General features: G+C 35.8%; 1 protein-coding gene across 1 annotated transcript; it reads right to left on the minus strand.

The window, feature by feature from the left end:
- Window positions 1-6,143: 6,143 nt before the first annotated feature.
- On the minus strand, window positions 6,144-13,261 carry LOC105775155 (uncharacterized). The gene is given in 4 exon segments (XM_052622062.1): window positions 6,144-7,087; window positions 7,090-7,551; window positions 7,554-9,542; window positions 9,931-13,261. Coding segments are annotated over 4 exon segments (6,726 nt in total).
- Window positions 13,262-25,758: the final 12,497 nt, after the last annotated feature.

Below are 25,758 nucleotides of genomic sequence, written 5' to 3' on the forward strand. Positions count from 1 at the left end.
TATATTTTTTCCTTCCTAATAATAATAACTTTTAAATAATAAGTAACTTTAAACATCATGCATTAAATTAGAATTAAAATTTAAAATTAAAATCTCAACACAAATTATAAAATAATATAATTACATGCAACTGTCATATATCTCATATATTATATAAAAGAAGGTACACAAACATACATTAAAACATTGAATTCTGGGATAGTTGTTTGCATTCCAAAATATTTCTTTAATTATTATCATATAATTATAGGATTCATTACTAACTTAATTTAATTACATTATATAACACTCTAATTTAATTTAATTATGTTATATAGAGGCGATTTTAAGGAGGCTGACATGGGCCTAGCACTCCCTAAAATGAAAAATTATTATTTAGGCCCTCTAAATGTTTTAAAATTTTAAATTAGTAAAGGTAAAATTACACTTTGGTCCCCTCTAAAATTATAAAAATTCAATTTAATACTTTAAAATTATAAAGATATAGACTATAAAAATTAAAATTTCATTCAGCCCCCTAAAAAATTGTTCTAGCTTTGCCTGATGTTATATAATAATTAACTTAATTTAATTACCATATTATATACCTTACTATTAATCATATTATATAATAATTTAATTTAAATTGATTTAGGAATCAAATATAAATATAACATTTGTCTTTTATCGAAATCATCGAGCAAAAACTGAGTAAAAATAAGTAATCTTATTTTATTTTATTGTTTATTATATATAGGATAGCATACATACATACATACACATGCACATATCATATTATATATATATCACATATATATACATATAATAAAATAGAATTTTGGAATAATTTTAATAATAATTAGTTCTAAACTAGTTTTAAGACATTTGTCACTTACTATATATTGACACATTAATATGATTTAATTTTACAATATATAAAAATATATATATTAATAATGTTTATTTGTCTGTTTTGAAAGTTAACCGAATTAACCAAAATTTAAAAAAAAACTATTAACCGACCTCTGACCGAACTAAATTTGACCAACGACTGATTAACTGAATTAGATCGATTCGGTCAGTTAATTCAATTTTAACTAAAGTTTGAACACCTTGATTGTCCTTAAAACCTAAGCATTGCAAGGTAAGATTGAAATCTTTGAACCAGAAAGAAGTATTTTTTCTGGTTTACTTTCAGTGGTGAGGATGAAAGGAAACGGACCTTGGCCAATCATACAAACACCTGCGTCTGAAGAACTACCTAGAAGGTGTCGTCTTAGAAGTGCTTGACTTTGGTAAGTCGGAGTTATGGGTTCAGGTTGCGAACCTGCCCCCCCTTCATTTACTATCAAGAGAAAATGCCTTTAGGATTGTTTCCAGAATATGTTTAGGTTATAGGATTATTCATATAAGGGTTGAAGTAAAAGTTGATGAAGCAATATTGCTGGTTGCGTTTAAATTTAAATGCCATGAAAATGTTGTGGTTTAGGCTATAACATCCTCAAAATTTTGATGACGATACTGTAAGGGGTATAAACAAAAAAATTCCTATTTTCGTACCTCAAGGATGGTGTATGTTGACACCATTTTTTGGATGAAAACGGGGTCGACTTGGGTTTTGGAAAATGAAAACGAAAATGGGAGTCGCCACCGATCCTTTTTGATGAGGTGTGATCGGATCACCTCGAAAAGTGGTTGTTTTTAATAAATGATTTGATTTTATTAAAACAACAAGTTTGGTCTACAAAATTCAGAAAACGGGTTCGGGAGTCGGTTACGTACGAGGAAGGATTAGCACCCTCATAACGCCTGAAATTGGTACCTTGTTGATTACTTAATGTCTTGATGTCGAAAATTGAGAATTTAAAAATACGATCCTTATATTAAAACGAAAATTTTTGGAAAAAGAAGCATATTTCACGTTAATCGAGAAAGAGAATCATATCCAGTAAGTTAGAACACAATATCTCAAATTTCCGATACGCGAATGAATGCCGAAATTTTACTTATTTAAAAGATATTTTATTATCTCGAGTTTAAAAAAATGAATCATGCCCAGTAAGTTAGGACACGATCCTTTATAAATCCCGAGATCATTTAAAACTTGAGTTTGGAAAGATTCGTGTTTTTAGATATATCGTGGAAATCGAAAAGATTCGTGTATTTAGATATATCGTGGAAATCGAAACCCAGTAAGTTAGGGTACGATTTTCTCAAATCTAAACACGAAATATTATTTATTCAAAACAAATTTGTTATATTGAATAAAATGAAATACGAAAATCGTAGTAAAATGCGAAAGCCAATTACATTGTTGTTATACATGGTAAAATCATAATGCACGCGAAAGTAATAAAAATGATACGAGCAATAACAACAATATAAAATAAATGAAAGTCATACTTACAATCATATAAAATAACAATATATAAACAAATAAATTAAAACATTCATTCAAAATAATAAAGAAAATGAAATAAATAAGTAATAAACACAATTAAATGTAAAGAGATATACATGTGGATTATAAAATAACATAAAATAATATATAATATATATATTTTAATATATAAATATATATATATATATATATAGACACGTATATAAAATTGAGTATTTGTATATATTAAATAAGTTAGAAAATATATATACATATATGTATAAAAGAAACAATTATATAATAATAATAATATAATAAAACACATATCCAAAATTTACATAAGTAAATATAAATAAAAACTTAACAATAATAACAAAAATATTAACGAATATAAAAATAATAATAGTAAAGACAATAATAATAATAATAATAATAATAATAATAAAATTGCCCAGATGTGGACTAAATCGAAATAAAAACGAAAGTATTGGGCGAAATCAAAATAAAAAAACGAAAAGGATTAAATCGTGACGCGCGCCGAAAGAGGGGGGACCGAAACCGCAAATACCCCAAAGCCCCAAAACGCGCGCTTTGATGGGGACTAAAATGAAACAAAAGAGAAATTTATGGTTGAAATCGCAAGTATGCGGAAAACTGCCCTGAAAGCGCTACAAAATCAAAAGGACCAATGGCGCAAATAATCCAAGAGCCAAAAACACGCGGATCCTCCCCCAGGGTCGGGTCACACGGGTCAGGGCCAAAACGGCGTCGTTTTGGCCACTGACCTAAATGGTAAAACGACGCCGTTTGGTTTGGGTATTTAAACCCATTTTTTTTCAAAAATTCATTCCAGCCACCGAAAGAGAAAAAAAACAAAAAAAAGGGTCCTCCCTCTTCCTCTCAAGCGCCTGGCCTTTGGGTTCTAAGGCCCCCGTTGCGCCGCCGCTCGGCTCGCCGCACCGCCATCGCCCCGGTGAGTTTTTTCCTCTTTTTCTTTATGTATTAAATATATGTATATAAATGCACAACAAAAACGAAAATAAAAAAAGAATTACAACAACTAAATCAAAAACACTAGAAATCACCTTTGATTTTTATATTTCTTGTTTTGTGGAAACGTTACAAAAGAAAGAAAAAGAGAATCAAAACCCCCCAACCCCTTGACAGTGGGGTGTTTGGCTTTATAGCCGCTTACTTCGCTTTTTTTTCTTGATTGCTACTGTTTCTTGCGTGTTTTTGCAGGTGACGGCGCAAGTGGAGTGGCCGACGTGATCGCGGGCGGCGCGGATGGGACGTCTGGCGGCGTCGGAAGGCCAAGGGTCAAAGACCCTAGAGGCGGCGCCTAGGGTTTCAGTTTCTGAAACCCTAGGCAGATTTTTTTAGCTGGGATTGGGCCTCAGTCATTGAGGCTCGGGTTTGGGCTTCGGGTTAGGCTAGTTGGGCTGAGGTTAATTGTTTTGGGTGTATTGGGTTAAAATTTTGGTAATGGGCCCGGGCAAAATGGGCTTGTACAGTTGCCCCTCTTTGCTCGTTGTCGTGTAACGAGAACAGAGCAAAGACTAAAAAAAACCAATTTTGCCCGGTCTCGCCGAGTCTTGACTTCTTTGATGCTTCTCCTCTTCAAGTAGCTTTATTCAGTCTACTGTGTCTTGTCGCTTCAATCCATTCCACTGCACTTCAACAAGATCCGACTTGTAGCTTCAATCTTTTTTTGCAGCAACTTTTGGGGTATAGGCATTGGCACTTCGACCCACTCCGCAACGTCGGGGAGATAGAATTACTGGCTTCAATCTGCTCTGCTGTAATCTCAGAGAGATAAGATCTAAAATTCTTCGGTCTGTTCCACTGTAACCTCAGGGAAATATGACCTGACGCGATCTACTCTGCTGTAACTTCAGAGAGATAAGATCCTTCAATCCGCTCCACTGTAATCTCAGGGAAATAGGATTACTATCTTTGATCTACTCCGCTGTAATCTCAGGGAGATAAGATCTGCACTTCTTCGGTCTGCTCCACTGTAATCTCAGGGAAATAAGATCCTTTAATCCACTCCACTGTAATCTCAGGAAGATAGGATTACTATCTTTGGTCTGCTCCGCTGTAATCTCAGGGAGATAAGACTTGACACGATCTACTCTGCTGTAACTTCAGAGAGATAAGATCCTTTAATCCGCTCCACTGTAACTTCAGGGAGATAGGATAGTGTCTTCGATCTGCTCCGCTGTAATCTCAGGGAGATAAGATCTCTGGCTTCAATCTGCTCCACTGTAACCTCAGGGAGATAAGATCTGAAATTCTTCGGTCTACTCCACTGTAACCTCAAGGAGATAAGATCTGAAATTCTTCGGTCTACTCCACTGTAACCTTAGGGAGATAAGACCTGATGCGATATACTCTACTGTAACTTCAGAGAGATAAGATCCTTTATTTTAATCCGCTCCACTGTAATCTCAGGGAGATAGGATTACTATCTTTGATCTGCTCCGCTGTAATCTCAGGGAGATAAGATCTGCACTTTTTTGGTCTGCTCCACTGTAATCTCAGGGAGATAAGACCTGTATAATGAACCTAATTATGCCTAATGATTAGGATGACATGATCAAAATGACACAAATGCTCCTATCTAGACATATGTGAATGGTGTTTGCATGAATGCAGAATTTTATTTTTCGTGAATGATCTCGCTTAGGTTATCATTACTTGAAGTTTATCAAGGTTTTGTGACTGATGTGTTACAGCACCTTCTTGCTCGACTGGCGCTTTCTGAAGAAACATTTAGCCAGGCTATCCCCACCGTAAACCTCAAAGTTATATCCATTGGGACGCCAAAATTTGTACCATCATTCTCTCACAGTAATCTAAGGGTAGAAATATGTGGCTTTTCCTCCGACCTCTTTTATCATAATTCGAGGATATAGGATCTGAACCATTCTAGTCTCCTACACCATTCTCAGGGTATCATGTCAAAAACTTATACGCAAATGAAGGCTCTCTTCTCCGAGGTAACCTCTTTCTTACCACTTGGTGGTTATTGCTTGCTTGTTCATTGAAGCCTTGTCACCTAACACGACCTTTGTCGTTTTGTTTTATCCACGTTTGGACAACAAGGCTTAAAAGGATAGTCCTGATTTAGACTTTTTCCTTTTAGACACTTCAAATCTGATGTGTTCTAAACAACAGTCCTGTTTCAGGTTCCCTCATTATTTAGAAATTTCTAGAGTAATATGCAAAGCTCATTTTGCTTGAACATTCAGTCCATTAATCGTTATTCCAAATGTTTTTGAAAAAAGATTATCACAATGAACAAACAAAATGCTATTGAGAACAAATCTCGAAATGAATAAGTTAACAAATTTTTCTAAGATAAGATGAAAAATAAACAAAATGAAATTTTATTGGGGAACAAAGCTTGAAATGAATACATCAATCAAGACAACAAATTTTGCCAAGATTCAAAATATAAGATACCAACAGGTGCCCCAGATATCGCAGCATGAGCTTCCCTTTATAAGTTTTTTTTTTTACCATTTAATATGTGTTTAGGGAATCTACAGTATTTTGTCGATACCCCAAGATGTCGCCTACCCTTTCTTGTGATTCAGGTATAGTGAGACCACCACATGCCCCAGATTTTTGATAAAAATTTAAGTTATTCCGTTCACCTCATGCCTCATCAAAATTTGAGCCGCCTTTTTTAGGTTTTCAACTCAAATCCCCTTTGGTCTCAAGGCGCCTTTTTACGGGTTTTCACCTTGGCCTCTCCCCTTTTTTTTGACCCCTTTTTTCAAGTGAAATATTTCTTGACTGAGTCTGAGTTTACAGGATTTGGCAGGCTTTTACCATCCATCTCACTCAAGATTAAAGCTCCTCCTGAAAATGCCTTTTTTACCACATATGGACCTTCCCAATTTGGCATCCATTTTCCTCTAAAATCCTTTTGTAGATGAAGAATCTTTTTCAACACCAAGTCCCTCTCGTAAAATTCTCTGGGACGAACTTTTTTGTTATAGGCTCGCATCATTCGTTTCTGATCCATCTGACCATGACGAATAGCTTTTAATCTTTTTTCTTCTACCAAGTTCAGCTGGTCATATCGAGATTGAATCCACTCAGCCTCATCCAACTTTAGTTCAGCTAATACTCGGAGAGAAGGAATTTCAACTTCTAGAGGTAAGACTGCCTCCATCCCATAGACTAAAGAAAACGACGTTGCCCCCGTAGAAGTCCTAACAGAGGTACGATATGCCAGAAGGGCAAAAGGTAATTTCTCGTGCCAGTCTTTGTAGGTTTCAGTCATTTTCCCTACAATTTTCTTAATATTTTTGTTAGCTGCTTCCACGGCACTATGCATTTTTGGACGGTACGGTGACGAATTGTGGTGTCTGATCTTGAACTGACTACAAATTTTCGCTATTGAGTTGTTGTTCAAGTTTAGTGCATTATCGGATATGATCCTTTCAGGCATCCCGTATCGATATATGATCTCTTTTTTCAAAAATTTGCTAACTGCTGACTTCGTGACATTTGCATATGAAGCAGCCTCCACCCATTTAGTGAAGTAATCAATAACCACAAAGATAAAATGATGCCCATTAGAAGCCTTCGGAGATATTGGCCCGATAACATCTATTCCCCACATGGAGAAAGGCCATGGAGAAACCATAACATGAAGAGGTGACGGTGGTGCGTGCATTTTGTCACCATAGATTTGACATTTATGGCACTTTTGGCATAATTAATGCAATCCCTTTCTATGGTGGACCAATAGTACCCAAACCTCATAATTTGTCTGGCCATCGTGAAGCCATTGGCATGCGTTCCACAGATACCTTCATGCACTTCTTCCAAAATTTCCTTAGCTTCGACAGCGTCCACACATCTTAACAATACTTGATCTTTTCCTCTTTTATACAAGATATCCCCATCTAGGACATAATCAATGGCTAATCTCCTCAATGTCTTCTTATCATTTTCTGTCGCATGGTCAGGGTATTCACGACTCTTCACATATCGCAATATGTCATGGTACCAGGGGTGATCATCCTTTTCTCCTTCATTGTCAATGTTGCAACAATGGGCTGGAGCCTCATAAATGCTGATCTGGATAGGCTTCATATCCTCTAGCCTGTTCACTTTGAACATAGAAGCTAGGGTAGCCAAAGCATCTGTCATCTGATTCTCATCTCGTGGGTGACACTATCAAATTCCTCAATCAATTCCATAACCAATTTTCGATAGCGGACTAACTTGGGGTCTCTTGTTTCCCATTCCCCTTTGAGCTGGTAAATTACTAATGCAGAGTCCCCGTAAATCTCTAGCACCTTAATTTTCCGCTCTATAGCTGCTCGGATGCCCATAATGCAAGCTTCATACTCAGCCATGTTATTCGTACAATCAAAATCCAATTTGCTAGTTAAAGGGTAATGATCTCCGCTAGGGGACACGAGTACTGCCCCGATTCCGTTGCCTATAGCGTTTGAAGCTCCATCAAAATTTAGCTTCCAAGGACCGCCTTCTTGGAAATCTTTTTCTGTAGTTGCAACATACATCAAATCTTCATTTGGGAAATCAAAGTTCAAGGGTTCATAATCCTCCAGCGCTCTACTTGCCAGGAAGTCCGCTATCGCACTCCCTTTTACAGCCTTCTGGTTCACACAGACTATGTCAAATTCAGATAGGAAAATTTGCCATCGGGCTATTCTTCCATTCAACGCGGTTGATTCTATCAAGTATTTTAGAGGGTCTAATTTAGAAATTAACCAGGTTGTATGGTACAACATGTACTGTCTCAGTCTCTGAGTTGTCCAGATCAGGGCACAACATAACTTCTCGATTGGCGAATATCTTGTTTCGCATTCGGTGAACTTCTTACTGAGATAGTAGATTGCTCTTTCTTTTCGTCCTGTTTCATCATGTTGACCAAGCACGCATCCCATAGAATTTTCAAATACTGCCAAATACAGTATGAGCGGTTTGTCTGGGCGAGGTGGTATCAACACTTGGGCGTTGGACAAGTAATGTTTAACTTTTTCAAAAGTTTTTTGGCACTCATCATCCCATACACCTGGATTATGTTTCTTAAGGAGGCGGAATATGGGGTCACATTTCTCGGTTAATTGTGAAATAAACCGAGCGATGTAGTTCAGTCTTCCTAGAAAACCTCGAACCTCTTTTTGAGTACGCGGCAGAGGTAATTCTTGTATTGCTCTTACTTTGTCGGGATCAATCTCAATTCCTCTCTCACTGACTATGAATCCCAGCAATTTTCCTGATCTGACCCCAAATGTGCATTTTGCTAGATTTAGTTTTAGCTAAAACTTTCTCAACCTCACAAATAATTTTTTAAGGACCTGCACATGTTCCTTTTTCGTTTTAGATTTCGCAATCATGTCATCAACATAGACTTCTAACTCCTTATGCATCATATCATGAAACAGTGTTACCATGGCCCTCTGATACGTTGCCCCTGCATTTTTCAGCCCAAATGGCATCACTTTATAGCAAAAGGTTCCCCATAGGGTTATGAATGTAGTTTTCTTCATATCCTCAGGATGCATCTTAATTTGGTTATATCCAGAGAAACCATCCACGAAAGAAAACAGTGAATGCCCCGCTGTATTGTCTACCAATGTGTCGATGTGCGGCAAGGGAAAGTTATCTTTTGGACTAGCCTTATTTAAATCTCTATAATCTACACACATTCGTACCTTCCCATCTTTTTTAGGGACAGGAAAAATATTGGTCACCCACTCAGAATATTTGACCACTTGTAGGAATCCAGCGTCGAATTGCTTTTGCACTTCCTCTTTTATTTTTAATACAACATCTGGCCTCATTCTTCGGAGTTTTTGCTGAACTGGTTTGCAATCTTCCTTTATAGGAAGTCGGTGAACTACAATGTCAGTACTTAGCCCCGACATATCTTGATATGACCATGCGAAGACATCCTTGAATTCTCGAAGCAACTCAATGAGGTCTTGTTTTACTTCTTCAGCTATGCATATGCCAATTTTCACCATCTTTCCCTCTTCCAGGGTCACCGTCTCTACTGTCTCCTTGTGAGGTATGATTTGTTTCTCTTCCTGCTCTACCATCCTCAACAAGTCCGGAGATAGGTTGCAATCTATGTTATCTTCAAAATCTTGAGATTCCTCTAAACACACATATTGATCAAAAGGATTTCCTAAGTCCATAATAGAGTCACTCATGTCATTGATATCTTGGGTTCTGTTATAAGTACCGAAAAATGTACAGGGAATGTATGAAAATATGGTCATGAATGAATGAAGAAATGATCTGGAATGAAGGCATCCAAGATGACTATTCATGTGAAAGAATGAAAAGAATTTTAAAAGAATATATACTCAAAATGCGAAAATATATTTCATTGAAATCACAATGTTCAAATATAAGCCCCTTTCATTTCACAAAAAGTTTCACTTTCTCTAGGCTTAGAACAATTAGCATGTTTTGAATATTACTCTGAAAAAGCTCTAAAAACTTCAGGCATTCTTCTGCAGTCTAATTGTTTAAAACACTCCCAGGTTCAACGGGATAGATGCCTGATATACCTCCTTCTTCAGATTTTTCTTCAGATATGGCATTGATGTTCAAGTTTCCTAGCATTTCCTCTGTGATCTCCCTTCTTGGAGTCCTCAGTCCAGAATACATGGTTCCTCCCGATACAAAGATCTTTGATATGTGGGGGAAAGCCATCGGTTCCCAATTAACTTCTTTTCCGTTCACACGCGCCTTCCTCCTCTCTTGTCTTTTCTCCAACTCTTTTCTTCTTTGCTTAGCATTTGGTTTAAATCCTAAACCAAAACGGTCTTGCTTGTCCTTCAGCACTGGTGCCTCTATCCTTCCTTGAAGGCATCTTCCTAGTCCTCTTCCGAGCATAGCTCCTTTCCTAACTGTCATTTGTAGTCCCATCCTCGTGGCTCTAGATATGCTGGGCATCGGGATCTTCTTTCCCTCAATGACAGAGGTCGCATTTACGACCTCTAAGGATCGAAAGGAACATTCAACCGCCTCATCATCTGTTCCCAAATATGGCGCGTCACTGGTTACCGATGCAATGATGTCTTCCTCAGTGTCAATCGTAATTAACCAGCCTTCTGTTACCAATTTCAACTTCTGGTGTAATGATGAAGGCACCGCTCCTGCTGAATGAATCCAGGGTCTTCCCAACAAGCAGTTATACGAAGGCTTGATATCCATCACTAAGAAATCCACCTCGTATGTATTTGGGCCAATCAAGAGGGGTATTTCTATTCTTCCCATCACCTTCCTTTCAGTACCATCAAATGCTCTCACTATATTCTGGCACGATTTCATGTGAGAGCTATCCACCGGTAACCTTTTCAAGGTGGCCAGGGGTAAAACATTTAAGGCTGATCCATTATCAATTAGCACTCCCACTAACGTACACTCCCCGCAGCGAGCAGTGATATGTAATGCTTTGGTGGCTCCTCTTCCCCCCGGCGGTATTTCATCATCATTAAAGAAAATGAAATTGTCGGTACTGATATTGTTAACCAAGCGGTCCAACTTATTCACTGAGATATCGTGAGCGACATAAGTTTCATTTAGCACATTAATCAACGCATTACGATGTATCTCTGAACTTATAAGTAATTCAAGCACCAAAATACGAGCCGGTTGTTTATGCAATTGTTCTACCATGCTGTACTCGCTATGTTTCAAGAATTTTAGAAATTCTCTAGCCTCATTTTCATTTACCGGCTGATTGACACGCGGTTCAATTTTGTCTGTTTTCGCTTTTCCTAACTCAACTGCTAAGGCTTTTTCTTTTCCAGATTCCACTCTCGCGTTTGCTGGATCATAGCGTTTTCCACTTCGTGTATAGAATCCTTCGTCCTCTCCTGAAGCGTTTACCAAGCTCTCTTTCCCTGGAATTGTCACATTACAGTCGTAATTCCAAGGAACCTTTTTGCTATCCTCGTAAGGAAAGGATACAGGTTTTTGGATTATGACCTTTGGCGCTATTTGAATTCCAGATTCTCTGCTCATTGGTTTTGAAATAATTACCACTGGGTGACTAGCCTTTTGGGCTTTCCCCGTGGATCCTTCTTCTGCAGCATAAACTTCTCCTTCTTCTAGTCCATTAATCTCTTCATAAAATTCCAACTCTTTGTTATCCATTAAGTTTTGTACCATGGTTCTGAATTCGGTACATTTTTGGATGTCGTGGCCTTCTTCTGCATGGAACTCATAAAACTTACTTGCTCCTTCAGGCCTTTCTATTGAATCTTGCTTGATGCGACCTCCTTTTACCATTTGTTTCCAAACCCATTCAAGGGGGGTCCTTATCTTAGCTACATTGGCTTTGACTCTCCTTCCTCCATTCTCAATTATCGCGTTCACCCCTTCATCATGATTGGGCAACGGACTTTCCGTGTTGGGTGAGTCACCAAATTTGACAACGCCCAATTTGATAAGTCCTTCCACTACCTTCTTGAAAGCAGTACAATTTTCTATCGAGTGTCCAAAAATTTCGGCATGATAGTCACACTGAGCGTTTGTGTCATACCATTTTGGATATGGGGGTTGTAGAGGACTTAAATAACGAGGAGCAACAACATGCGCATTAAATAAATTCTGGTACAGCTCCTTATATGTCATTGGAATGGGAGTGAACTGGGGCTTCTCAGTATTTTGCCTCATTCTCAACTCTTGTTTCGATGAGCCCTGTGGATTAATGACCGCTTTCCTCGGTTGACTCACAGTAATTGATTTACCGTAGGCATTCACATTATTCACTTCATTTTCTCTTTTCCTCGGGGCTGTCTTTTTATTGTTCTCCCCTTCGTCTATTCTTCCACTTTTAATAGCATGCTCGATCATTTCGCCGTTCATAATTATATCCGAGAAATTCTTTGAAGCGCTTCCCAACATGTGAGTGATGAATGGGGCTTTTAATGTATTAATAAAAAGCATCGTCATTTCTTTTTCCAAAAGAGGTGGTTGCACCTGCACTGCCACTTCTCTCCACCTCTGTGCATATTGTCTAAAGCTTTCGTTCGATTTCTTCTCCAAATTCTGCAGAGTTATCCTGTCAGGCATCATTTCTGAGACATGATTGTATTGTCTCATGAATGCCTGTGCCAAATCTCTCCAAGTAGCAATTTTGGTTCGGCTTAGCTGATTGTACCATTTTAACGCCGCACCTGTAAGACTATCCTGGAAGCAGTGTATTAATAATTGATCATTATTAATATACCCTGTCATTCTCCTGCAGAACATAGTGATATGGGCTTCTGGGCAACCAGTCCCATTATATTTCTCAAATTCCGGCATCTTAAATTTGTAAGGAAGCACCAGATCCGGAACTAAGCTCAGATCTTTCGTATCTATTCCATGATAGCTGTCGATACTTTCTATTGCCCTAAACTTCTCTTCAATCCATTTCCACTTCTCCTCAAACTGCTTTGGTAACTCTTCATTTACCTTGTCTTTCTCAGCTACTTCATCGAAATCCGGGACAACAAAATTAATCAGATTATCGCCAGGACTAGAACCGGATCCGACCTGAAGGTTCTTCGGTATTAAAGCATTACCTTGAAGATGCTGAGGCCTAATCGAAACAGAAGGTTTTCGTGGATGTGGTTCAGTCTGAACTTGTGCATGCGGAGGTGTGAATCCTGGAGGAAAAAGTGGTTCATCATTGTTTTCTCCTTCATCGCAAATCACAGGACCTTTCCCTTTATCCGCTCCCTTATTTATTAGTTGCGTCAATTTAGTCATTAGGTCATCCTGAGACTCCTTCATCTTTTGTACCATGTCTTTTTGGATCTTTTCCACATGTTCTTTCATTTGCACCTGCCACTGGTTTTGCATTTCCTTTTGAAGCCGTTCTAGTTTTTCCAACCTTTGTTCCATAGTTTTTGACTTAGCCCGAGTGCCGTAATAGTGTCGATTTTCCAGGTTAGCTGAAATAATTTTATTCAATTAGGGTCCTTTAATGGTTGTTAATGCATATAATGCAATGCATGAAATGAATGCAAAAATGGGCATTGATTCTAATTCAATTTCATTCTAAAAACTTTACTAGAAAACAAACTTCTTTACATAATGTGGATTACAGATACGACTTAGCTCTAATACTCAAAACTCTAATTTTCTTAAGTAACGAGGCTAACTCTTGTCCTTGACTTGACTCTAATTCGTATTTCACGCTCAATTGTACTGCTAACGTCTGCAAATGGTCAGCCACCTCTCGGATTTGAAGTACGGCTTCTCCCATAATGTGATCCCTATCTCTTACTTGGTTCTGAAAGTAGTGCAACTGCTCGGCTTGACGATCTTCATTAGATTCCAAGTACTCAATCCGAATCTCACAATTTCGCAATGCTGCTTCTAACTCTTCAATTCTTTCTTTCATTTCTTCAATTCTATTTAAGCTTGCCCTTAATTCCATCACAGAATTCCGATTTCGATACCGACGGAGAGATTCTTCTAATTCAGACATTCTACTCTCTAATTCTCCTTTTTCTTTTTGATTCTCTGACAGATTCCTTTTTAGAGTCTCGTTCTGTGCTTGAACCTCTTGGAACCTCCTTTCCCATTCATCAGCCTTATTTTTTTCTTCTTGAATCTCCTTGCGCCACTGATCAGAAGTCTTTCCCAACTCGGCAGTCCTTATTGACAATCGCAGCTTCTTATAATCTGTTTTTAAACTATCAAGATCTTCTTCAGCCCTAGCTTTCCCTTTTCTTAGTCGTTCTGCCTCAAGCTTCTGAACATCTGCATCCAGTCTTAAATTCATTTTTTTCTTCCTCTATTCGCTCTATCTGCTTTTCCAACTCTGCATTTCTTCTTTCAAAATCCTGTTTTAAAATTTCTAGTTCAAAAGGGACGACCCTTAAATGCTCTTCCAATGACCGACTGCCTTCATGACTCGATTTGGGAATATTGTCATTGATTCTTCTGGCCCTCCATTTGTCGTACTCAGGAGTCGTCATTGGTCCTACAGCCAATCTCTTCATTCGTCGAGTTTGGTTCCACGCACTGGATATCTCTCGAATCTTCTTTTTGTAACCATCACTCCCGTATGCGAATTCACACCCGGCTAGTCCCTGGGTTGCGGGTATAAACTGTCTTGACCTGTATTGTCTGAGCACTAATAACGGGGCATATCCAATAGCTCCCCAGATTCCAAGTAGAGGGACCCAATCAAAATCACCACACCGATACAAAATTTCGTCTAGAAGTAACCACGGAGCTCTCCATTCAATGTCCTCTTCTTGAAGGCTCTGAAGAATTGTCATCCATTTTTCCATCGAAATGTCACCTCTTCTCGGTGTACCTACTATCTCCTTTAGTGGCGAATAGTTTTCAGAGAAGACCCAATATGACACCTTATCCACTTTCCAAAAATGACTGTGGAACCACGCAAGTAATAACTGAACACATCCAACGAATCTGCATTCACCCGCTCGTCGACAGGCATTCAATGATCTGAATGTTTCCGCTAAAGTTGCTGGAACCGGAGTAACTCCCTTGTCGAGACGGTCGAATAGATCAGTGACTGCCTCATCAATATGCCCCAAAGCTCTGGGAAAGATAACTAAGCCGTATAGGCACAAAGCGAAGACATCTACCCTCTTTTTACATCTGGATGCACTAGGACCACATCTTTCAAATTCCTCCAAGAAATGCACTTGTTATCCCCTTTTTGTTTGATTCAGGCTGTGACTCACTGCTCACTCATACCTGTTATGTTCATCAATCTTCTTAAAAAGGGTGCATTTGCAGCTCTTGAGTAGATTCTATCGACTTGACTCTTCGAACACCGAAGTAAAGCCGTATATTCTTCTATCGTAGGTACCAAGTCGATTTTTCTGAATGTAAAACAACTGTAGGCGGGGTTCCAAAATTGTGCGAGAGCCCGAAACAGGTGCTTGTCTACCTTTATATCTAGCAGGTACGACAAATCCCCATAATCGGAATAGAACAATTGTCTGTCCTCCTCGTTCAACTGGCTCCAAATTTCTTTCAATTCTTGCAAATTGTTCTGGGTTACGCTAATACGGGTGAAGTCCCATAACTCAGATTCATATCCTTCAGCCAAACTATCCCCTTTCTCTCGTTGTGTCGTTTCTGACCAAATTCGGACCGCCGCATTATCTTCCACCTTATCAAGAAATCCCCTTTCCATGGGAAGCTTTCTTTCTAGAAACCGAATATGAACCAACGTCTTTTATAATGAAATGCCATGCAGTTGAAATGTCATGCATCCAAAGTAAAACAGCAAAGGTTAGTATCAGGTATAAACATACAATCCAAGACAATTCAGAAAGAATAAAAGCATATATCAGGGTATCTACTAGGGTTTGGAGTAGTTCTACCTAGGGTAAGTTCCTAAGGTTCACTACATGAGGTTCGGCTCTAAAGATAAGGTACCCAAACCAGCAGATTCCTCGATCTTCACCCATTATAGGCTCATACAGACCGAGTTCGGTTCAGGGGAATACATTTCCCTATGGCTGCACGGAGATGAAAATCTCACGAAGACATAGAATACGGATGTATCCCGGCGATCCACTATCCTGCACGGAGGTGAAAACCTCACGAAGGAGTAGCTTCTCACTCCCACTTAAAAGGGTGTGACCAAAGGTCATGCAATGCAATGCAAAAGATACCAGAATTTAAACAGACTGAGCAATTATAAACCATAATGATGAAAGTTATAATGAAGAATGAAATGCCATGAAAGGATCGTAAATTTAAAACTAAATTTTTAATTTTCGACAAAAAGACAAAAAGTAATCAACTCGTGGCTCGACTCACTTATTTTGAAAAGTCCCCAATGGAGTCGCCAAGCTATTGACACCATTTTTTGGATGAAAACGGGGTCGACTTGGGTTTTGGAAAATGAAAACGAAAATGGGAGTTGCCACCGATCCTTTTTGATGAGGTGTGATCGGATCACCTCGAAAAGTGGTTGTTTTTAATAAATGATTTGATTTTATTAAAACAACAAGTTTGGTCTACAAAATTCAGAAAACGGGTTCGGGAGTCGGTTACGTACGAGGAAGGATTAGCACCCTCATAACGCCCGAAATTGGTACCTTGTTGATTACTTAATGTCTTGATGTCGAAAATTGAGAATTTAAAAATACGATCCTTATATTAAAACGAAAATTTTTGGAAAAAGAAGCATATTTCACGTTAATCGAGAAAGAGAATCATATCTAGTAGGTTAGAACACAATATCTCAAATTCCCGATAGGCGAATGAATGCCAAAATTTTACTTATTTAAAAGATATTTTATTATCTCGAGTTTAAAAAAATGAATCATGCCCAGTAAGTTAGGACACGATCCTTTATAAATCCCGAGATCATTTAAAACTTGAGTTTGGAAAGATTCGTGTTTTTAGATATATCGTGGAAATCGAAACCCAGTAAGTTAGGGTACGATTTTCTCAAATCTAAACACGAAATATTATTTATTCAAAACAAATTTGTTATATTGAATAAAATGAAATACGAAAATCGTAGTAAAATCGAAAGCCAATTACATTGTTGTTATACATGGTAAAATCATAATGCACGAAAGTAATAAAATGATACGAGCAATAACAACAATATAAAATAAATGAAAGTCATACTTACAATCATGTAAAATAACAATATATAAACAAATAAATTAAAACATTCAATCAAAATAATAAAGAAATTGAAATAAATAAGTAATAAACACAATTAAATGTAAAGAGATATACATGTGGATTATAAAATAACATAAAATAATATATAATATATATTTTAATATATAAATATATATATATATAGACACGTATATAAAATTGAGTATTTGTATATATTAAATAAGTTAGAAATATATATATACATATATGTATAAAAGAAACAATTATATAATAATAATAATATAATAAAACACATATCCAAAATTTACATAAGTAAATATAAATAAAAACTTAACAATAATAACAAAAATATTAACGAATATAAAAATAATAATAGCAAAGACAATAATAATAATAATAATAATAATAATAATAATAATAATAATAATAATAATAAAATTGCCCAGATGTGGACTAAATCGAAATAAAAACGAAAGTATTGGGCGAAATCAAAATAAAAAAACGAAAAGGATTAAATCGTGACGCGCGCCGAAAGAGGGGGACCGAAATCGCAGATACCCCAAAGCCCCAAAACGCGCGCTTTGATGGGGACTAAAATGAAACAAAAGAGAAATTTATGGTCGAAATCGCAAGTATGCGGAAAACTGCCCTGAAAGCGCTACAAAATCAAAAGGACCAATGGCGCAAATAATCCAAGAGCCAAAAACACGCGGATCCTCCCCGTGGTCGGGTCATCACATGGTCGAGAACCAAAAGCGGCGTCGTTTGGCAATCGACCTAAATGGTAAAATGGCGCCGTTTGGTTTGGGTATTTAAACCCATTTTTTTTCAAAAATTCATTCCAGCCACCGAAAGAGGAAAAAAAAACAAAAAAAGGGTCCTCCCTCTTCCTCTCAAGCGCCTTGCCTTTGGGTTCTAAGGCCCCAGATTCTTGCCGCCATTTCATTTCATGCCCATACCGCCCGCCGGCCGATGAAACTCAGATCGGTAGAGAAACTCCGTCCCGGTGAGTTTTTTCCTCTTTTTCTTTATGTATTAAATATATGTATATAAATGCACAACAAAAACGAAAATAAAAAAAGAATTACAACAACTAAATCAAAAACATTAGAAATCACCTTTGATTTTTATATTTCTTGTTTTGTGGAAACGTTACAAAAGAAAGAAAAAGAGAATCAAAACCCCCCAACCCCTTGACAATGGGGGTGTTTGGCTTTTATAGCCCGTTTACACTGTCTTTTTTTCTTGATTGCTACTGTTTCTTGCGTGTTTTTGTAGGTGACGGCGCAAGTGGAGTGGCCGACGTGACCGCGGGCGGCGCGGATGGGACGTCTGGCGGCGTCGGAAGGCCAAGGGTCAAAGACCCTAGAGGCGGCTCCTAGGGTTTCAGTTTCTGAAACCCTAGGCAGATTTTTTTAGCTGGGATTGGACCTCAGTCGTTGAGGCTCGGGTTTCGGCTTCAGGTTAGGCTAGTTGGGCTGAGGTTAATTGTTTTGGGTATATTGGGTTAAAATTTTGGTAATGGGCCCGGGCAAAATGGGCTTGTACAGTGTATATCGTATATTATTAAAGGTATTAAGTTAAGACTTAGGATAGATCATTAAACTAGACAAAAATATGAATTGAGATTGGACTAAAGTAGGAGGATTAAGCCTTTATGTTAAGAGAAGGGTTAGAGAACTTAAGAGGAAATTAAACCACAACTTATTTGAAATGACTTGTATTTTCCTTAGTTAAGTGATGAATTGAGTTAGGTAAGAGGTAAAGTGGACTTTCCATGGGTAGATAAATATTGAATTTTTGAATTATAGAAAAATGACTATTGACTAGTTTGAAATTTAGGTGAAGATTCGAGGACTTGGAAGATGGCTTTACCATATTGTTCTCTTCCTTGCATAGTGATGAGTGAATATTTGTTATATATTACATTTCTTTTTGCTTTTTTATTTAATAAATTTTTGTAGGAAAAATGGGGTTGAAGTCAGTAGAGTGAGGAAAAAGTTAGAAAATGGAAGAAGTAGAGATTATCTTTCGAAGCCATGGCTTGAACTATTGGTTCCACGACTTTGGCTTAAAATTCTGCACATGTTTTCTATTTCATTTTGAATCGGGCTAATTGGTCTTTTCACCTTAGCTCATGAATTTGCTGTAGAAAAATGTTGTATAAAACAATTCTGTAGTTCTTCTTTGAAAGAGGAGGCCATTTTAGAATACAACAACTTCAAAACTTTTAAATATTCAAATCTGGCTTAATGACTCGTTAGATATTTATTTAATATTAAAGATTAGTAGGTTAATGAATTAAAATCTGATTTAGAAAAATTTGTTATGATTTAATTTTGTGGAAAAATGAGTTGAAAGCTACCCACCCACTGCACTAGCAGTCCACTCAAACATTACCCAAGATTGGTTCCTGATTAAAAAAACTATCAACTTATAACAATTAATAACTATGTACAAAGTCGGCAACTATAGTATACCACTTAGAGGCGATGGAAAAGGTGCGACAGTGACATTTGTGCATTTTAATACTTAGTCTAGATGTGAATGTGCATCCATGTTGTTAATTCTATATTAGAATTAATTCCAAATAGGTTATTAATTGAGGTTGAATGATTAAAAAGTATTTTTATTGTTTTATTTTACTTGATGCATTTATTTTACGCATTCTTTATATTTACTTGTTTGATTATCTTTTGACTTATATTATTAAATTAGTTAGTTGGTGAGTAGAGGTGCTCATGGGACGGCCCGCCCGAAATATGGGAGGGTTTGGGTAAAAATATAGGCCCGAAATATGGGCTTGGGCAAAAAAAAGAGGCCCGATTAAAAAAGGGCCGGGCCTCGGGCACAACTTTTTTGGCCCGGGCCCGGCCCGGCCCGGACCGAATATAATAAATATTTTTATTATTTTTTATTTTTTTAATTTTAAAATGCTTTTAAAATACTTTTATTAAATTTTTTAAATTTAAAAATTTTTTTAAAATACTTTTTAAATTTTTTTTAATTTTAAAATTTTTTTAAAATACTTTTTTAAATTTTTATTTTAATTTTAAAATAATTTTTGGTATTTATTTAAAAAGGGCGGGCCGGGCCAGGCTTATAAAATTTTCGGGCGGGCTGGGCAAAATTCTAGGCCCATATTTCGGGCCGGGCCCGGGCCTAGGACCCGGGCCAAAATTTTTTCTGGGCCCGGCCCGGCCCATGAGCACCTCTATTGGTGAGTCGAGTTAATTAGTTAAAGTTATTCACATATTTTCCCATGGGTCCAATCTTCAGAATACTTACTAACAAATTATTCTATTATAATTATTACTTAGTAACGATACAACGCATTTGCAATTATTGGGTGAATAATGAACATTGTTTTTTATGCTTTAATTGTATAATTATTTTTTAACTGAATTTTTTAATGTAATTCGCCATCGATCAGGTTTTGGTGTTGTTTCTAGAGGAAGTGTTGTGGTAATCAAGCTAGTTTCTCGTTGTAACATTTTATAGTAAAAGTTAATTTATTTGTATTTAAGGTTTGTAATTATTGCTTCTTATTGTGTGACACAAGCCAAGAAATGAGACCTGGTATATCAACAAACAATGCCACTACTTACGGAGTCAAACCACTCGGGCTACGCTTTCAAAGCAGAACCTCCAAAAGTTATTTAGAGACCACATATTGTTAAACTTCAATGGCTCAAATCTTAAGCACCAGAATTGGTACTAAAAAAGGTCTCTATCAAGTGAAGGAGCCAAAGAAGCCTTGTAGACAAAGGGGTGGTTCATTTGAGAGGGAAAGGAAAGTCCGACTTATTTACTACAAGAATGTATTTATGGGGACAAAAGGAAAGATTTTTCGAAAACTTGTTTTGTACACAAAAATTTTGTGTCAAATATTAACTTGAAAATTTGGAGTCAAATTTTATTTATGAACTTTGGAAAGAAGTTACAATCTTCGGATATTTTTTAATTACAAATAAAAACTCATTTGATTCTTCTCTTTGATGGAGCTTCGATCCAAGAGTCGTCTAGAATTGATCTTAGAAGGATGCAATTTGTTTAAAGGGTTGTTGAGGCTTGATCTTAAAGTTGAGTTTGGCGAGATGTTTGCTAGAGAATTTAATTTGGATTTGGATTTGGATTCAATGGTCATTGAGACTAAATGTTGAATCAATGATGTTCGCTTCAAGGGTTATCAAAACTTGATCTTGAAAACAGGTTTAAACCTTATTTCTTCAATTGAACCAGATTGAAAGGCATCTTTCTTCAAAAATGACTTTTGACCCCCTTTCCATAGTTGAACTGGATTGGAAGACGACTTTCTTCAAAAATGATATGCCATTTTCAGAATTTCTTCAAGCTCTTTAGTTTCTTCAAAGATTTTTATGGAGAATTTCTAGAGTTCTTAAACTTGTGAATGTGACGAATGGCTTGGAGGTGACTTCCTTTTATAAGAACTCCCCCCTCAAAAAAAAAAACAATGAAAGAAAAAAAATGCAGAGAAGAAGAAGAAGAAAATAAGGTTTCTGAAGTTGCAAAGGAGTCCTATTTATTAGTACCTAGGCAGGAAACTAAAGCAACATTCCAAAAGAAACAATGGTAATAAAGTAACAACGTATGTTTGAAAAAAAAATCCAATCAAAGATAAAACACATGTTTAGGAGCAATTAACGTAGAAGCATAATGATTAGAGTAATAATCATGATGCTCTCAAATCTATTCAAGCATTGTTAGAACTTCCACGAGCCTCACTAAAGATTTTACTCTACCCTAGTCACTTATAACATACCTTTTGTCTAAGGAATAATTGTTATTGCAATTCTCAAAAGATGGGGAAGAGTTGTTTTCAACATCCATCATTAAATCACTCCTCTAAGTTTGACGTTGCTTTGACGAGTCTCTTCACATCGGCTCAAACAGTATTCACAACTAACAATTAGCCTCTCTATCGCTTGCACATATGAAGTAGAGCATTCGGTGGTTGAACCTGTGCCAAGTTAACCTCTTTTTATAAATATTATTCTTTCAATATAAAGAAGGAAAAAGAGAGATCTATCATATAATCCTCACTCTACTCAAATACCATATTTGGATTTCCATTCTTAGTGGCTCTCCATACCACTACAATATGAACCACCATCATATGAACTCCAACACGTAAGTTTATGTCTTAATCACTTAATTTCAAAAAGTTACAAAATGATCATTGAACTATTTGAAAACTTTTATTTAAGTTATTGGGCTGCTAAGTGTTTTTTTAGAGTCTGGCTAGCAAGCTCTAATTGATAATTCGACGATTGGTACAATGGGTCGGTACTCAACGACGAGTAGAAAAACATACCTAAGATATAAACCGATTTGACGGTTAGTGTTAGAGATCGAAGAAGAAAACTAATTGGATTTTAGTTCACAGATTCGTGACGCTCAAAGTTATTTCATGAAAAAAATTGAATTGTAGAAGAGAAGAAAAAAACGCTTTCGATTGGTATAGGTGATGCAAACAGAGAAGGCCATACAACAACAATTTTAATAATCTAGTGACCAAAATGAAATTTTCGAATAGTTCAATGGACATTTTGTAACTTTTTGAAGTTGAATGACCAAAATGTAAACTTATTAATAGTAGAATGAATTTTGATGTAATTTAACTAAATTGTTATAACATATATAATAACATCTTTTCCTAATACCAATGATAAAAATGACTACAACGCGCAAGATTAGAATTTTTATTCATAAATGGTGCAAAATCTTTTATATGATTTTATAGTATTTTCTTTTCATAAGAAATGTTGATTATAATAATATTTAAAAGAAGAATTTGCAAATGGGCTACAATTAAAAGTATTAATAAAGAAGTTAGTGGTTTATGGGCTCCATGAGTATCGAATATTATAGCCAATGTTGAATCCTCACACAAAAAAGTTGTTACTTTTTGGGTATATAGGCTTATTAAAAGCTCAATTATTGAAGATGAAGAATATTATTGATTTGAAGAGTTTTTGTTTGAAGATTTGCTATTATGAATGAATCCACTTCCTGTAATGTTTTTCTATTATTGGTAAAACTAATCAAATCGTTAATTTTATTTTGAAATTTCATGAAAAAATTAATAGACACATATAAATAATAATAATAATACTAATATAGATATACACATTCATTTTATAAATTATAGTTTTAACTCAATTCGATTGATATACGACAAAATTTTTATCAATTCAAAAAAATTAAACTTTTTATTCTAATTGGACCATTGGTTTTAATTTAATCAATTCAGGACATTAATTTTGATTAAAATGATTTAATCGCATCAATCTTATCTTGGTTTTGCAAGGAAGAAATTTTGAGAGTGCTATCAATTGTGATGCACAAATGATTGTTAGATTCGTCCAAATACTTAAGGTTGCATATCAAAGTATCTTTCAAAAGATTATTTCAATTTTAAAAATAATGTAAATTGTGATATAAAATATATATAAGTTTAACCTACATGATTGTTTCGAAAAGTAACTTACCTGATTGCTTGTAAAATTCGCAAAATGCTTAATTATTGAGGATTTTAATATGTTTATTATAAGTATATTTATTTTGAAAATCATATTACGTAAAAGACCAAAATAATATTTTAACTTTGAATTTTAATATTCACTTTGTTGTTGGTCCAATGGAGTGTGGCATCATCCTCATTCACTTTACTTTTACTATTTCCTAAAGTTAATGGTTTTGGATCTGCCATAGATTTCATGGAAATTGATGTCAATGGATCACACCACTATGATTATAGCTTAGACTTTTGTATAGAGTGTTTCACAATTTTAAAATAAGAAAAATTAATTCGTATGTTGCAACTTAATTCATAAAGTTGCATAATTTATCTTATTTGTTGGTATATTTGATCAGGTCAAACAAGATTTCTTTTCAAGGATCCTAATGTAATATACTTATGTTACATACTAAAATATGTTATCCAATAAGGTATGGGCTAATTTAATTAAGATTTATCTCAATCATTTGTATCTTTATATTAAGGGTATTTGATTTGATGAGATTTGGATTGATTAAGATGAACTAAAGGTTACTTTGTGAAGCTGGATTCATGCTCTCAATATAAAAGCCTTATTTAATCTTGAAAGAGGTAATTGTTGAGGCAATCATGTGAGAATTACTTCACGAAGTGCCACAAGCAGTGCATGTTGCTCTTGGCACTCGGCACTGCACAAGTCACAAAACTTGCCTTATTTCTAGTTGGCAATCTTTTCAACAAAATTAGTTGGGCAATCACCTAGATAATTTTTTGGACGTGTGTTGGCCTATACTTGAAGATCCATTTGGTGGAGCAACAAATCTTCAAAGATTGAATCAATCTGAATCAAGCCAATCAGATCCATCGTTTCGAAGAGATTGGCTTGACTGATCTAAAGACTTATCTTAGAGATCTTTAATTTATTTTTAAATTTATGAGGATATTTGTAAAGCCTTTTATGAAGCGATTTTAGTGAGATATTGATTGTAATTGCTCTGTATCTTAACAAGTCTTAAACTCTTATATTTTATAGGCTTGTGTAAGTTGGAAGGGTGGAGAGTTGAGCTTCTAATGTATTCATTAGGAAGTAAGTAAACAAGTGAATCACTTGATTTACAAACTAAGTTTTCAGGGATAAAACTTAGTGTAGAGAGATCCAGATCTTAGGTACAAAAGTAAGGTTGCTATACTGGTGTGTGATAGGACTTAACTATTTGTACAAGGTTTAAGATAGTGGATTATCTCTCTGGGTAAGGCCCCGTAGATGTAGGAAATTGAACTGTGTAAACAACTTGATTGTGTTCATCTTTGTTTTCGTCGCAGTTGGACTCTTAATGGGCACTACTTGTACTACTGCATAAAGCACTGCTCCCCTGTTTTACTAGAACTACATCGTCCCTTTTATCTTTGAGAGTGGATATATCCCTAGAGCAACTCTTGTTCCTACTCTTCACCAACTTGAAGAATAGTTTGCATCTATCTTTGGTGTCATCCTCTACCTCTAACTTGGTTGTGAATGGATTTGGGGATATCAATTTCCCTTGTCAACATTGATTATTAATCTTAAAATCCATGTTCATAATCTAGAAAAAAATAATTGGTAATCAGTTACAAAGTCTCAAGTGAGCTTTCTTTAGAGTTTTCAAAGATAATCGCATTTCTAGCTTTCCATATACCCCCAATGTGTGTAAGTAAAGTTTGTATAAAACTCTCCACTTGGATCGATGTCTTTTGAAGCTCATCCTTCGTAAGGAATTAGTTATTATAAATCTTCCACAAAAATAAAATGAGTTTAAAAGGTAACTTAAGCTTCCATGTCGATAATTATAATTATAAGGATAATCTTGAGATAAACAATTACTTTTGTATTTAACTATTTAGAAAATCCTCTTGAAGGATAAGTGTTGCTATTGATAATTTTATCATATTAGGATTTTAATTTGTATTATATTTATTATATTACGAGAAAATTTGAATAGAACTCCTCTTTGTAAAAAAAATTTGGCATCTCTCAAAGGAAGACTTTTGAATACTTTTCATCAATCTAATATTATTTTCGCTATTGATGAAATTATGAATAATTAATTTTCATACTTTCTAACTAAGGCTAGATAGAGGTTTTGGTTTCATAGTATTGTGAGATTCAAATGTTCTTTTTATATTTTTTTATTTAATTGGTCTTTACTCATTCTCTGTTTTAGGGGTTAGGTCTTTACCGTCCCTTATAATTAATCTTAGTATTGTT

This window comes from Gossypium raimondii, chromosome 10 (assembly GCF_025698545.1).
Source record: "Gossypium raimondii isolate GPD5lz chromosome 10, ASM2569854v1, whole genome shotgun sequence".
NCBI lineage: Eukaryota > Viridiplantae > Streptophyta > Magnoliopsida > Malvales > Malvaceae > Gossypium > Gossypium raimondii.